Consider the following 12,523-nt stretch of genomic DNA (forward strand, 5'->3'; position numbering starts at 1 on the left):
CCACTGCCTGCCGTATCCGTTTCACCATCTGCTGTTTAAAGCGCTATAGGACCGGGCAAAGCGTTTTGGGACTCAGTGTAAAGGGAAATCGGAGAGGTTCAATTGCTATGCAGCCCCTATTATGTATTGAGTAGTGCAAATTATGCAACAAAAGGCAGATGCAACCGCTGTTCTCACCCTGCAAGATGAAGCCAAAGAACAGGAACAAGGCCGTTCCAAAATGGCCAAAGGGAAAGGCACCTTGCGCAAGAGGGCAAAAGTACAAAAAGATTCGACTGAGCAGCTAGCAACACTACCCTTCTCCGAATCACAAGTCAAAATCTCTGCGTCAATACTGCAACACCAAGAATGCGCATGACTACTTCTGTGGCCACCTCTACTTTCACACCACCTCTTGTAAGTAGTGTTGCAGGCACCAAAATACAACCTCCAGTTGTGTCGGCAGCACCACGTACTACTCTTAGTGCAGGGGCACCTAGGGATACTGCAGGGGCATCTAGCTCTGGGACACCTACATCTGAACAGCTTGACATATATGCCAATTTTGCGCCTCAAGCCGATAGATTTTTAGATGCGGACAGAAGAGCCATTTCGACGATTATGGATGCAGCCCTCTCATTGCAAGGTACCAACGATCTGCATCGCGCTGTCTATGACATTATGCAAAGGGAAGTGCGCAGCCATCTTCAACGAGCGATGGATAGGGACATGTTAATTTCTATGGCTCAAGATCGCATAAAGGTCCTCACTCAACAGGTAGTGGACCTCAAACATATTGTCCACACTCAACAAATACAGTTAAACGAGGCAAATGATATGGCCGCATTTCAGGACCTCTCTCCTGTGGTACATACAATGTGTCCCTCATGTGCCAAATACCAAGCTGTAGCCATTTCACAGAGCTCTACAGCTACAGCTACAACCCCGGTTTCTACGCAAGTTCCTACTATGGCAACACAGATGCAACCAGATGTTTCCAAAGCCCATTCAGGGGATTCTCAAGCAACAGAGAAAACAAATCCTACCACTATGGAGTCTAAGCCAGCACGATCGGCTTCATCACAATTTCATGGACCCTCTATGGCCTCCCCCTCCCAGTCCACCTCTTTCCCTCAGCACTTCTACAGCTTCCCTAGATTCCAACCACCTGTTTCACCATCTCAGCCTACTCAGTCTTTTCCTGGGTTTCCACCTGTCCCGCCTTCTCAGCCTACTCAGTCTTTCCCTGGGTTTCCACCTGCTCCACCTACTCACCCTACTCAGTCTGCTGCTGCTCCTGGGGTGGCCACTCCATATCCAATGTACCCTCCTCATGGCCACTACCCCCACCATACACATGGCCTACATCTCCTTTCCACCTTTCTACCAGCCTCCCCCTCCTCCTCCATCGTCTGACTACCAACAGAAGATTGCCAATCTTTCAGTTCTTCAGTTCCGCTCTCTGAGACGGGAAGCGGTCTTGTGGCGGGCAACCTGTAGCAGGCTACGGTGTCAGTGTCACTTTCACAGGACAATTAGTACAGTTTGAACTTTAGAGTTGGTCTTTTGGTCTGGTCGGTTCACACTAGATGGACTCGCTGGGCAACGACACGTGGCAGGAATACGGTGGTTTAGTGGACATCGTGGCCAGGTCACCACCGCCACCCAGTGGGGATAGACTTAGGTGCTGTCATTTATGAGCCGTTGGTGGCTCTTTATGGTTGTATATATGAGTAGTAGCGTGTTGGTCAGTTTTATCTTTCACGTAGTCGTCTAGAGTGAGTCTATACACAGAGCACGTCTTCACCATCCCGGCACATCTGAGCCTCGACACCCCCATTGTACCTGTGAGTCCTGGGCTGGAGCTGAGAGTGTGCCGCCATGCCAGAGTCTGTATCAGTTCTTTGAGATAGTCGAGTCATATGTTCTGGTCTGCTGTTGTGCCTTTGTGAGCTCTATTGATGTCTATTGTTTCCTTTCTTTTCAGTTTTCTTGAGTGAGGTTGTCAGGCAAATTGCACTGAGGCCACCCACTATAGAGAGCACGACACATTATCCGCGCTACACATGGCCCCGTCCAGTGTGAACTCAAGCCTAACTACAACTAACTGCCTTTCATGTGCTAGAGACACTGTAGCCCTACTACACCAGGACAGCTCCGACCGCATGTAGGAGCACCACAAGGATTTCCTGCGACTTTGGCGCTCAGGGCCTTCTACCCTATGGTCCATGGTGCGCTTAGATGGCAGTGGTCGACCATTGTGGTTGTTTCCTCCTCCCATTCTTGATTTAGGCATCATTGCACATATATTGTCTTCTCATTGGGAGAGTCTCCCCACATGTTGATGTAGCCCTCTCTAGCAAGGGCGGATTGTAACCCATTGGGCAGTTTTTCTTAACTAATGGAAGGATCTTGGGGAAAAAAAAAAGAACTCGCTTTTCTTTGCATTAATATGCAACTCATGCTTACGCAGTTCTTGAAACACTATATCCAAGTGCTTCCAATGTTCCTCTTCTAATTGAGAGAAAATTAGTATATCATCAAAGAATACTCTTGTAAAGGTTGGACCTTGGCAATCCATCCCATAGCTTTTCTAGCTAGCTATAAGCAATTCACCATCCTCTTCATATAGGGTCTAGGAGGTAGTGGAGGGAGCTTGTCAGCCCATCACATTTTCATGGATTTATCAACAGGTTGGCCACTACTTGAAGGCCAGTTGTAGACCTTTGGTGCGCAAGATAAAGGTGAACATGTGAACAATTTTCATATGACGGATTGACTTGCAAACACTCAAGCTATAATGATGGTTGAGAGTAAGAATGGTGAATTTGTTGCTAGAAGGAGAAGCGAGAATAGTTTGAAGACATTGCTTACTCTCTATCTCTCCACATTGTCCACTTATTATCTTTCATTTGCTGAAAACCATTTTTTGTTTTCTCAATAAAATCCTAAGCTTCTGCATTATTTTCTACACACCATATCCTCTAACTAGTCTTCCAATAGTCCTTTTTTCTACAAGAACTTGCTTAAAATCTAGACAGCATAAGCGCATTTGTGTACCTCAATATGCCTTTCTTCTCCTTAATGTTTCTAATTGATACCCAACCAAAAGTGACTAGCCAAGGACGATTTAGTGAACGTGAGATGCTCTTTGTTTCTTTCAATAATTGGCTCTTTGGTATAATTTGGTCATGCTTTGGTATAATTTTCTATTTCAAGCCAATGCTCACACTACGCAAGGCATTCATAGCATAAGATTATATATGGTGGATCAAGCATGTCTCCTGTTTCTCAAGACAAACACCAATTTTGTGTGTCCTTCATCAAATGTATCGAGTATTATCCCATCATAAGAGATAATTCTCCTCAAGAACACTTACCAACACTTGGCTGAAGAATTCAATATCGCGCAACGTAAGCAATGCTCGAAAAAGTCGAAGTACTAGGAATCGCAGGAAAGATATCTTCTTGAAAAAACGTGTAGCTATTAGATGAGCCCTAAAAACACAACGCAAGTTTTAGTTTAAGCAACAAAAGGTTTATTGTACAAAAATAACGTGAACCATCTATTATTGCTTCAAGCTTACCATGAATCTAGGACAGATATAAGATCTAGTTTATTGTATGAATTTCGCAAGTAAGTCTTTGGACCTTTGTAAAGCCCCAAGCATGCCATTCGAGCCAGACACTCAATGCTGCTTTTAAACAACACAAAAACTGTCCATAAATACACTTAGTTGTCAAACAAAAACTATCCATAATCATACATAAATACTCGAGTAAACTTTCAAGACTTTTACATCCTCAAGACTGTCAAAGATTCAACATCACTTATTTTAAAAACAAAAGGGATCCATGAATAAGATCATAGTCTACAAACAAAGATTATCTACAATTACACATAAAAACATCTAAGAACAGTAGAAGGGTTAGCTATGCATATTGTGTATGTGAATTCATTCTATCAAGGAGATAGAGTATTTTGTTCGTTGGGTTGCAGTGACACAAAGAAATACTGAAATAGGTCTTTTTTTGGATCCAATTTAATCGTGACAAGAGTTTCTTGTGACAATTCCTATAATAGTTGTGAACCAAACACCAAGGTTTGCTGAAACCAGCTTGTGAGGCAGCATACTGTAAAACACAAGGTGGAACTGAATTTTAAGGTCAAACCTTCTTATGTGCTTGCCCGTTTCAAGAGCTTCAGGAGAAAAGAAAGAAAATATATTAGATAGAGAAAAAGAAATGGAAGCCAATACACATCCTGGTGAAACACCACCCTCTTGAAAGATTGTGCGCACCATCTATTGCATGCTTGTGAATGAATGCCCTTATTGATAATGGACACTAGTGTGGACATCCCTTGCATCATTGCAAACATGCTCACATCAAAAACAACTGTCTACTTTTCAAGACCGAAACGTTTCGAAACATGGTGTTTCACCTCGAAACTTTTGGTCTAATTTGGAGCACAGTGAAACGTGGGACCAGAACATTTATAAATGGATTTTGGAAAGCCCTAAAACCTAAAACTATGGTAGCTTGTTGTTTGTGAAACGACGTGTGTTTCACTTGATGAGCAAAACGCTTCAAGGCTAAAAATCTTTCACCTGTTTCGACCCGCCAAACGGCGTTTCATGGAGACCATGAATGGCACAAGCCTCCACAAGGGAGAAAAAGCCTCCCCTTGAAGAAGGTAGTCATGGCAACCAATATGGAGAGGTTCTTAGCTCGTGAATGATGCACGGCTAGTGTCTACTCTTTACATCTTTGGAATTTACACAAGTTCATAATATAGAGCATTGACAGAAAGGTGTATACACGCATGAATTTTGATTACACACATGCACCCCTTGCCTTGGCATGTGATAAACAAGTTTAATATGGCACCAAGGCCTCGTGAGAGAAACCTTCATGATGAAAAAAAAATTCAGTCGACTTTGGCTTCCACATTGCACCTATATCAAGGATGGCGATTTGAACAAAAAATAGTGTGAATGGCCTCTTGACCGAGAATGGCCACTTGGTGCCAAGGCGTGTAAAAGACCCCTTGTTGGGAGATTGAAAAACTTTGAAATTTCTTGACTGAAGAAGAATATGGAAAATCTGTTGTTGGTCTTTGAAGAAGAAGAAGAACAAGAACTCATTGAATGTAAGGCGCTCGCTACTGCTGCTAGCACCCCCCACCCCCTGTCACCATCGCTGCCCCCCCCGCGCCCCCCCCCCCCCCCCCCCCCCCCCGGCACTTCGCTGCCCCCCCCCTCCACTTCCCTCGCGCTGTCCCCCTGCCTGCCCTATCACGCGCGGCATCCCTGCCCACCCCCTGCGTGCAAAAGCCTTGCCCGCCTAGGTCACTGCCTTCTCACGCTGCCATCCCCCGCCCGCTACCCTCACCCGCTTCCATTTCCAGCCCCCCCCCCCCCCCCCCCCCGCTGCTCTCTTCGCTTTCCGCCTTTTTTCCGAAGGTTCTCTGCGACTGGCTCTGGCAGTGCTAATTTTTTGGCAGTGCTCGGCGCGTTTTGTTGCAAGGAAATTCCTCCATCCGCTTCTCCGCCACAGCAATAGACACAGATGGAGGCTCCAACTCCGCCACAGAGGGACTTGTCCGAAGCCCCCTCGCCCGACCCCGCTGAGCCCACCGTTCGACTTGCTCTTTCACCGACAAAGCAAGCTCCATCACCATCCTCAACTTAGCCTACCAAATTCTTGCCAAGGCTCTGAGTTTGAGGATCGAGCCACTTCTAGAGAGCCTTATAGATGGGACTCAGACAGGTTTTGTCAAGGAGTGCAGTATCCTTGACAACTTCTTTACTTTTTGGGAGGCTTCTGCCTTAGCGCGGCTCCGTGGTGAGGTTTTGGTGATTCTTCTTCTCGATTTTGAGAAGGCCTACGACAGAGTTGACTGGGACTTTCTGGAGGGCACTCTACGCAGGATGGGCTTCTCAAATGCTTGGATTAGAGGGGTGTCAACTTTGTACAGACGGCACAGAGTCAGGTACTTTTGTCAGGAGGTAGAGGTGATCGTTTCATGCTCACACTTTCGGTCAGACAGGGCTACCCTCTTGTCCCCTTCCTCTTTCTATTCTATGCTGAGGCAATGAGCAGGTTTTTGGTGCCGCAGCAGCTTGGTTTACGAGGCTTAGCACTCCCTATTTGGGAGGATGAGCTACTGGACGCTGAATTCGACTCAGCCTTGTACTTGGATGGCCAGGAGGCCAACCTTCACAGGTGTGAGCAAGCTCTTGAGACCTTCTATTGTGCATCTAGCGCACTGATCAACTGGAGAAAGACAGTGGCTTTCTCGGTTGGTAGTGCTCCTATGCCCGATTGGATGCCAGGTGAGGGTTTCAAGTGGATTCCCCCAGGGACTACAGTTCAGTACTTGGGCTGTCAGGTTGGTTTGGACTTGTCTCCCGAGCAGCAGATTGCTCCCCTCCTCCTGTCTATCAAGAGGAAGTCGCTACATTGGAGCTCTGCACGACTTTCTTTGGCTGGCAGAGTTGTAGTGGCCAACCAGGTGTTGTTGGCTACTATGTGGTACATCACTTCTTGCTGGATCTTCTCGAGTTCTTGTATCAGCCAGGTAGAGCGGTTGATCAAGAATTTCCTTTGGTCAGGGCGAGACACACTGACAGCCCGGGCCAAAGTGGCTTGGCAGGTCATCACTCTTCCTTGTTCACAAGGAGGGCTAGGGATCATAGACCCAGCACAGCAGAGCACAGCCCTACTGGGGAAGTTCATTGTCCGAGGTCTTCTTCCAGGTGAGGAGCCCTGCAAGGAGTTCTTGTTACAGCGGCTTCGTGCTAGGGTGCCTCAGGCAGGAGGCCCCTGGCAACCTTCGACCAGATGGATCTTCACAGAGATGCGCAAAGTTGGTTTGAGCAGGAGACTGGAGGATCACTTCACTGTGGGGTTGCTTCGATCTTGGGAGCACCTGCGGCGAGGCCTGGAGCAGCGTCAGCCTACTTGCACGGAGGAGCGTCTGCGACAGCCCCTTGTTTGGAGCCCCATGGTTTGCACTCAGAGGTCACTTGGTTGGTAGTCGGCCTCATGTTTCCTGGGGTGCCATGGCAGCGGGTCCAGCATGCTCTTTAAGTGACTCGTTACAGTTTTCAGACCTGTCAGAGGAGCTACAGGGCCTTCAGCTACTACACGGCATGAGAGGGGTGCAGAGCATGTGCCAGGACATCTCAGAGGCAGTACCAACTGAGTGGCTCATGCCTCTCGAGTCAGCAGTGCCCAGATGGATGGGAGCCTTCACACCACTGGAGGTCCTCATCTCTGTTCGGGCTTGCACAGAGACTGTTCCTTCCCTGTTTTTCGAGCTACAGGGTGAGGGACGCTTACAGCGAGTTGCAGTAGAGGCCTTGAGGTGGCAGAGTGCTGTTTTCAAAGGATCCGAGTGGTGGACATCTGTGGGAGGACTTGTGTCATGGATCCCGACCCAACTGCTCTTGAGACTCGACATTGAAAACTGTGGGCTTGGGAGTGTTGTCCACTGGCACGAGTACAGTGGGATCCTGGAGAGTGGCTTTGGAGGGACCCCGTCTCTTCTGCAGACCACCCAGGTGTCCCTTTCTTTCAGTACACTGTCCGACTGGGACGTCACATACTGGCAGCACGGAGAGAGGCTCGCCCTGCTCTACAGCACCTCATTGGCAGAAGGAGGGTCTCACAACTGAGTTCTTGGCAGCGTTTTGGGAGAGGTTGTGGGACTCCAGACTGCCGAGGCGAGTCACTTTGTTTGAGTGGCTGGTTGCACACAGAGGTACAGCAGTTGGGAGCTGGCTTGTGCATTGTGGTCTCTCGTCCGCATGCACAGCTTGTGACCACCTTGTGGAGAGTCAGTGTCACTATCTTTGGGACTGTCCCTTGGCGCAACCAGTGTGGCTGCGTGTTCTTCGGCTGATGCCCGCTCTTTCCACGGCTCGGCAGTACACTTGGGGGGCAGCTGCTTGGTCCACTCTTACGGGCCCGGCACTTCAGTTTGAGCTATCATCTACCAGCAGGATGATAGTGATGCAGGGGGGCGACCTACACTCCAGCCTGCCACAGAGCTTACTCCATAGGAGTGGTGCAGTGAGAGAGAGGTGTGTTGGGAGCTCATCAATGGCCTGACACTCTGGTTCATCAGGCGGGCCCGTTGCTTCCGCATCTTCGAGGCTCGCCCTGTACCACCAGCAGAGACTGTTCGGGACTTTTGGCTTGAGCTGGTCCATACTCTCAGAAGACAGTTCGAGAGACTCCAAGGCAGTTCCGACCGCATGAGGGAGCGCAGAGAGGCTTTCCTTCGACTTTGGCGTCCTGAACCATTTTTCACCATGGATCAGGGTGTGCTTAGATGGCACTACCGTCCACCTGTGTGGCTCTTCCCTCCTCCCATCCCCTGATATAGCCTCATTGTACATATGTTGTTTTTTCATTGGGAGAGTCTCCCCATCATGATTGTTGTAGTCCTCTCTTGTAGAGGAGGTTGTAGCCCTATGGGCAGTTTCATTAACTAATAGAAAGATCTTTTTCTCGGAAAAAAGAAGAAGAAGAAGAACAAGGACAAAGTGGTAAAAGACACGGCGGAGTTACTACTTCTTTGCCATCCTCAAAGAGCCAAACTAGGGTGACGTACTCCCACGATGCTCTCCTTCTACTTCCACCCCTAGTTCTATGGTCCTGGTGGTCAGCTTTGCCATTCCCAATCCACCTCTTCATCTTGCATTTGCAGATTCTCCCTCACATGCACCTCTACCTACTTCTCCCGTCTTCACTCCTGCCACAGTGACTTTTCCACACATCACCTGCAGTTACCTCGTCATCTCTTCCTATCTCAGGATCACCCACTGAGCATGTTACTAGCTCACCTGTAGTGCCCTTGAGAGCCCTACACCCTGAGGCATTACTGTTGGATCTTCACTTGTGGCAAACTCTACTTCACTATCCCGGCTATATCTGAGGAGATCCTGCAGGAGTCAAAAATTGCTATCACTACCATCGAGTAGGAGCGGAGTGGTTCGTTGCTACTCACCAACACCACTCAGCCACATATGCGGCCATGGAGAGATGCAAGTGTGTCGCCGAGAGCGCGATAGCGGACAGAGATGCTACAATCTTTGCTTTGCGCCGAGCCTTGAGAGATAGAGGCTCAGCCACTCAACACCAGAGATTGCCAGACTCCAGCCGCTATGGGATATGGGTGGACTGGTCCAGTGAGACAGGCACAGACTCGTATGGGCAGCCAGGTCCTTCTATACAGTTTATGTGAGGTAGTCAGTCTTAGTATTTCGACTACTATCCCCAGGATTTCAGCAGCACATCCACATGACACAGATATAGCCGATACAGAGAGTTCCTTGTGATGGATTTGCTGGCACACATCACCACGGCTGCGTCAGTCGGCAATCTCAGTACCATCCAAGACAGATGCCTGCATCTGCCGCTCAGCAGGTGGCAGCTACTTTCACAAAGAGGGTGCAGCCGCCTACGATCAATCTTATGGCCCCACCTCCAAAGGCAAACTCTTCTCCAGTGGCGAAAATAGCGACGACACTCTCTCTGGGCTGACACGATTGAGAGCGTAAGTCAGCATCATTGTGTGTGCATATGCAGTCTTTTTTCAACTTACTTAGTACACGCAGTTTTCTTTCAATTGCACAAGACAGGCAGTTAAGTACAGTTGGTATCGGGTTCACACAAGACGGACTCTCGCTTGGGCAATGACACGTGGTAGACATACGGGTCTCTACATGATTGCATATATATGTGATTGGTTCTAGTCGTCGTAGGCTTCATTTACTTTCTACGCTCTATTGACTTCTGTCCAGCATCACACATATACACTCTCCCTACACATTGGAGCCTCGACACCCCCATTGTACCTGTGAGTCATGGGCTTGGAGCTGACTGTGCTCACTGCTGCCAGCCATAGTCTGTACTGGTTCCATGAGTTCTTAAGTTCTATTGAGTTCTGAGTATATTGTGCCTTTGAATTGTTTGTTCCATTCCTATGTTGTGTTTTCTTTCTGTTGGAGTGAGGTTTCACGCATATTGCACTGAGCAGCACCCACAGTAGAGAGCTCTACACACTTTTCCTACTACAAGCTTTTTGAAGTGGGGAGTTCTCCCGTCGAGGAGAGAAGATCTCTCCTCTCAAAGAGCTCGTTGTAATTTCAATGCTTCGAGTTCCCTACGTATAAAAATCAAGGAGTAAGAGGCACTTTCCATTAGAACTGAGGCAGCCTCTACCTGAGGGGGGGTCTTTAAATAGCCTCCTTGCTCCCTCTATCCTAGGATAGTCTAGACCCACTGGACCATATTCGACTAGACCAAGCTAAACAAAGGCGAAGGTGGATCAGACCAGGCCAGGCCAGGCAAGAGACTAAACCAGCTAGCTTCTCGACCATGTACGCTTAGCTGAGTGAGACTTCAGTTGAAATCCCACTGGGCGTGCCAAAAATGAGCAGGAAAAAAATGTCGTGCTCTCTATTGTGGATTCTCCTCCGTGCAATGTGCAAGATCTCTCACTCCAACAGCATGAAAGCACTATGAGAAAAACTCAAAAAGACACAACAGTAGCCTTCAAACTCAATGGAACTGGGCTAACTCATGGAACCTAAACAGAATCTGGCTGGCAGCACACTCAGCTCCAAGCCCAGGACTCACAGGTACAATGGGGGTTACAGTGGGGACATCGAGACTCGAACTATGCAGGGAGAGTGCAGATGTGCGGTGCTGATTGGACACAAGACTCAAGACTCTAGACTCATAGAATGTTTATGTGCACACCATGACTAAAACCACCTGAGCATACATACCATTAGAAAGGGCAGCTAACGGCCAACACAAATCTCTCTGCCAGACCAGCTATGCCTATCTCAGACTCTGGTGGCAATGAACTGGCCACGGTGTCCAGTAGACCACCACTCCAAGTGTCTGCCACATGTTACTGCCCAGGCGAGAGCCCACACAGTTTGAACCCAAGACCAACGGTTAACTGCCTGTCCAATGCAAGTGACACTTTAGCCCTGCTACAAGGCCCAAAAGGCTAATATGTAAAATGCATCTTGGATTATGCATCTTCCATCCTTCTAGTAGAATTAACTTGTAAGCTACATTGTTAATTATTCAAAACTTTAAAAAGCCTATAGTAACACATATTGAGCTCTCTTTGCCCTTCATTCTCAGCAGTGTCACAAGAAACGTTTTGTCTGTTTCATTGTTTCAAGCCGTTTTGTTTCGTTCCATTTTGTTTCAAAAATGCCAAGACAAAACAAAAGATGAAACAGATAAGGTTGAACAGGTTAAAGGAGACATGATACTTGGGTCTAGCAGTAGGATACATCTTATATAAATGGTAATAAACTTGGAAATCAGCAATAAGAGAAATGAAAAACTATTTTCTGATAAATGGGGACCATTGCGATTTGGGAGAAAAGGGAATTAGAGGAATTGGGTTTACAAATAGGCTGGTATGGGTTGCTACTTATGGAGGACATGGGCATTGGGGGTGCATGGAGCGAGTGCTGAAAATCTCAAGTTTTTTTTCTGTCATTGTTCCTCTTCAATGGATTCTTGTGTGTTGATGTTAACGTGGCAAAAGTCACATGGCGACTTGGAACCCTAGCCACAAGAAACCATGAAGGAATCCCTCAAGCACTACCATTTTAATGACCGTTAGTACCTTCAGCCAGCTTGTCGGACCCAATGGTGGTTGTCTGAATGTTTTTCTTGCAGGGTATGAAAAATGATAAACCCTAGTGTGGCATCTTTTATGGCAGACAGACTCTGAAGCATACCTTAGACCTATCGGACAGTCCTTTTTTATAATCAGGGACAACCTATGAGGCAGCTAGAGCAAGCCAATTTCTCACTGGTTCTGCAGCTGTGAGTCGAGGATCTAGTATATTGTAAGGGGCAGCTAGTCACTGATGTTGCAGCATCCTTTGGGTAGCATGGTCCAAGACTAAAGGTAGCTACAGGTCAATTTTAGAGGCAGTCTCCAGGTTCCAAAAGCAAACAGTATTGAGATCCAATAGTTCTTTCTCATTTGAAATGATCTTAGATAACACGCTTGATACTACCTGAATATGGTCGTCAGAGTTGCATCAAGAATATTCAGCTGATCCATAGTTATATGTACCTCTTCCACTGCTCCCTTTTTGGAAGCCTTCAAGATCATGATAATAACGTGTAAAATGATCAAAACAAAAATGACATACTCCGTTTTTCTGATAAACAGGTAAGAAAAGCTTATGAGTACTCAAGAAATGAGAATGCCGATAATTGATTCACAAGTAATGATTCATATAGCTTCGCAAAACCAAAAGGACTACTATGAGCTAAAATTGTAGAATGGCTGGTGGATACTTGTTATATATTGATTGAAAGAGATAGATACGCCTGGGGCTGTATCGGTCCCAGACTCCAAAAGCCAATCCTTCTAGTTCACCACCAGTGCCGATAGAGCTTCGCAAATCTTGATTGCGCAATGCCTGTGATTGTAAGATGAGCTAGTCTGAATTTCTGAACATTAGCATAATAAAGAAAATCCTAA

The 12,523-nt window shown here is 47.2% G+C and overlaps 1 protein-coding gene across 4 annotated transcripts in view; it reads right to left on the minus strand.

Moving 5' to 3' along the window:
- LOC147429061 (uncharacterized) overlaps positions 1 to 12,523 on the minus strand; it is a 304,137-nt gene that overhangs the window by 262,868 nt on the left and 28,746 nt on the right. For all 4 annotated transcript variants that reach the window (XR_015185807.1, XM_086495273.1, XM_086495272.1 and 1 more), the window contains exons 3-6: positions 12,337 to 12,461; positions 12,051 to 12,197; positions 3,567 to 3,674; positions 3,360 to 3,477 (exon numbers count right to left, since the gene is read on the minus strand). Coding sequence is in view for 3 of the 4 variants with exons in the window: in XM_086495273.1 (XP_086351399.1) it covers positions 3,360 to 3,477; positions 3,567 to 3,674; positions 12,051 to 12,197; positions 12,337 to 12,461 (498 nt within the window). In the remaining variant the exon portion in view is untranslated. The remainder of the gene's footprint in view (positions 1 to 3,359; positions 3,478 to 3,566; positions 3,675 to 12,050; positions 12,198 to 12,336; positions 12,462 to 12,523) is intronic.

The sequence above is a fragment of the Adiantum capillus-veneris genome, chromosome 22 (assembly GCF_014529385.1).
Source record: "Adiantum capillus-veneris isolate H3 chromosome 22, ASM1452938v2, whole genome shotgun sequence".
Lineage (NCBI taxonomy): Eukaryota > Viridiplantae > Streptophyta > Polypodiopsida > Polypodiales > Pteridaceae > Adiantum > Adiantum capillus-veneris.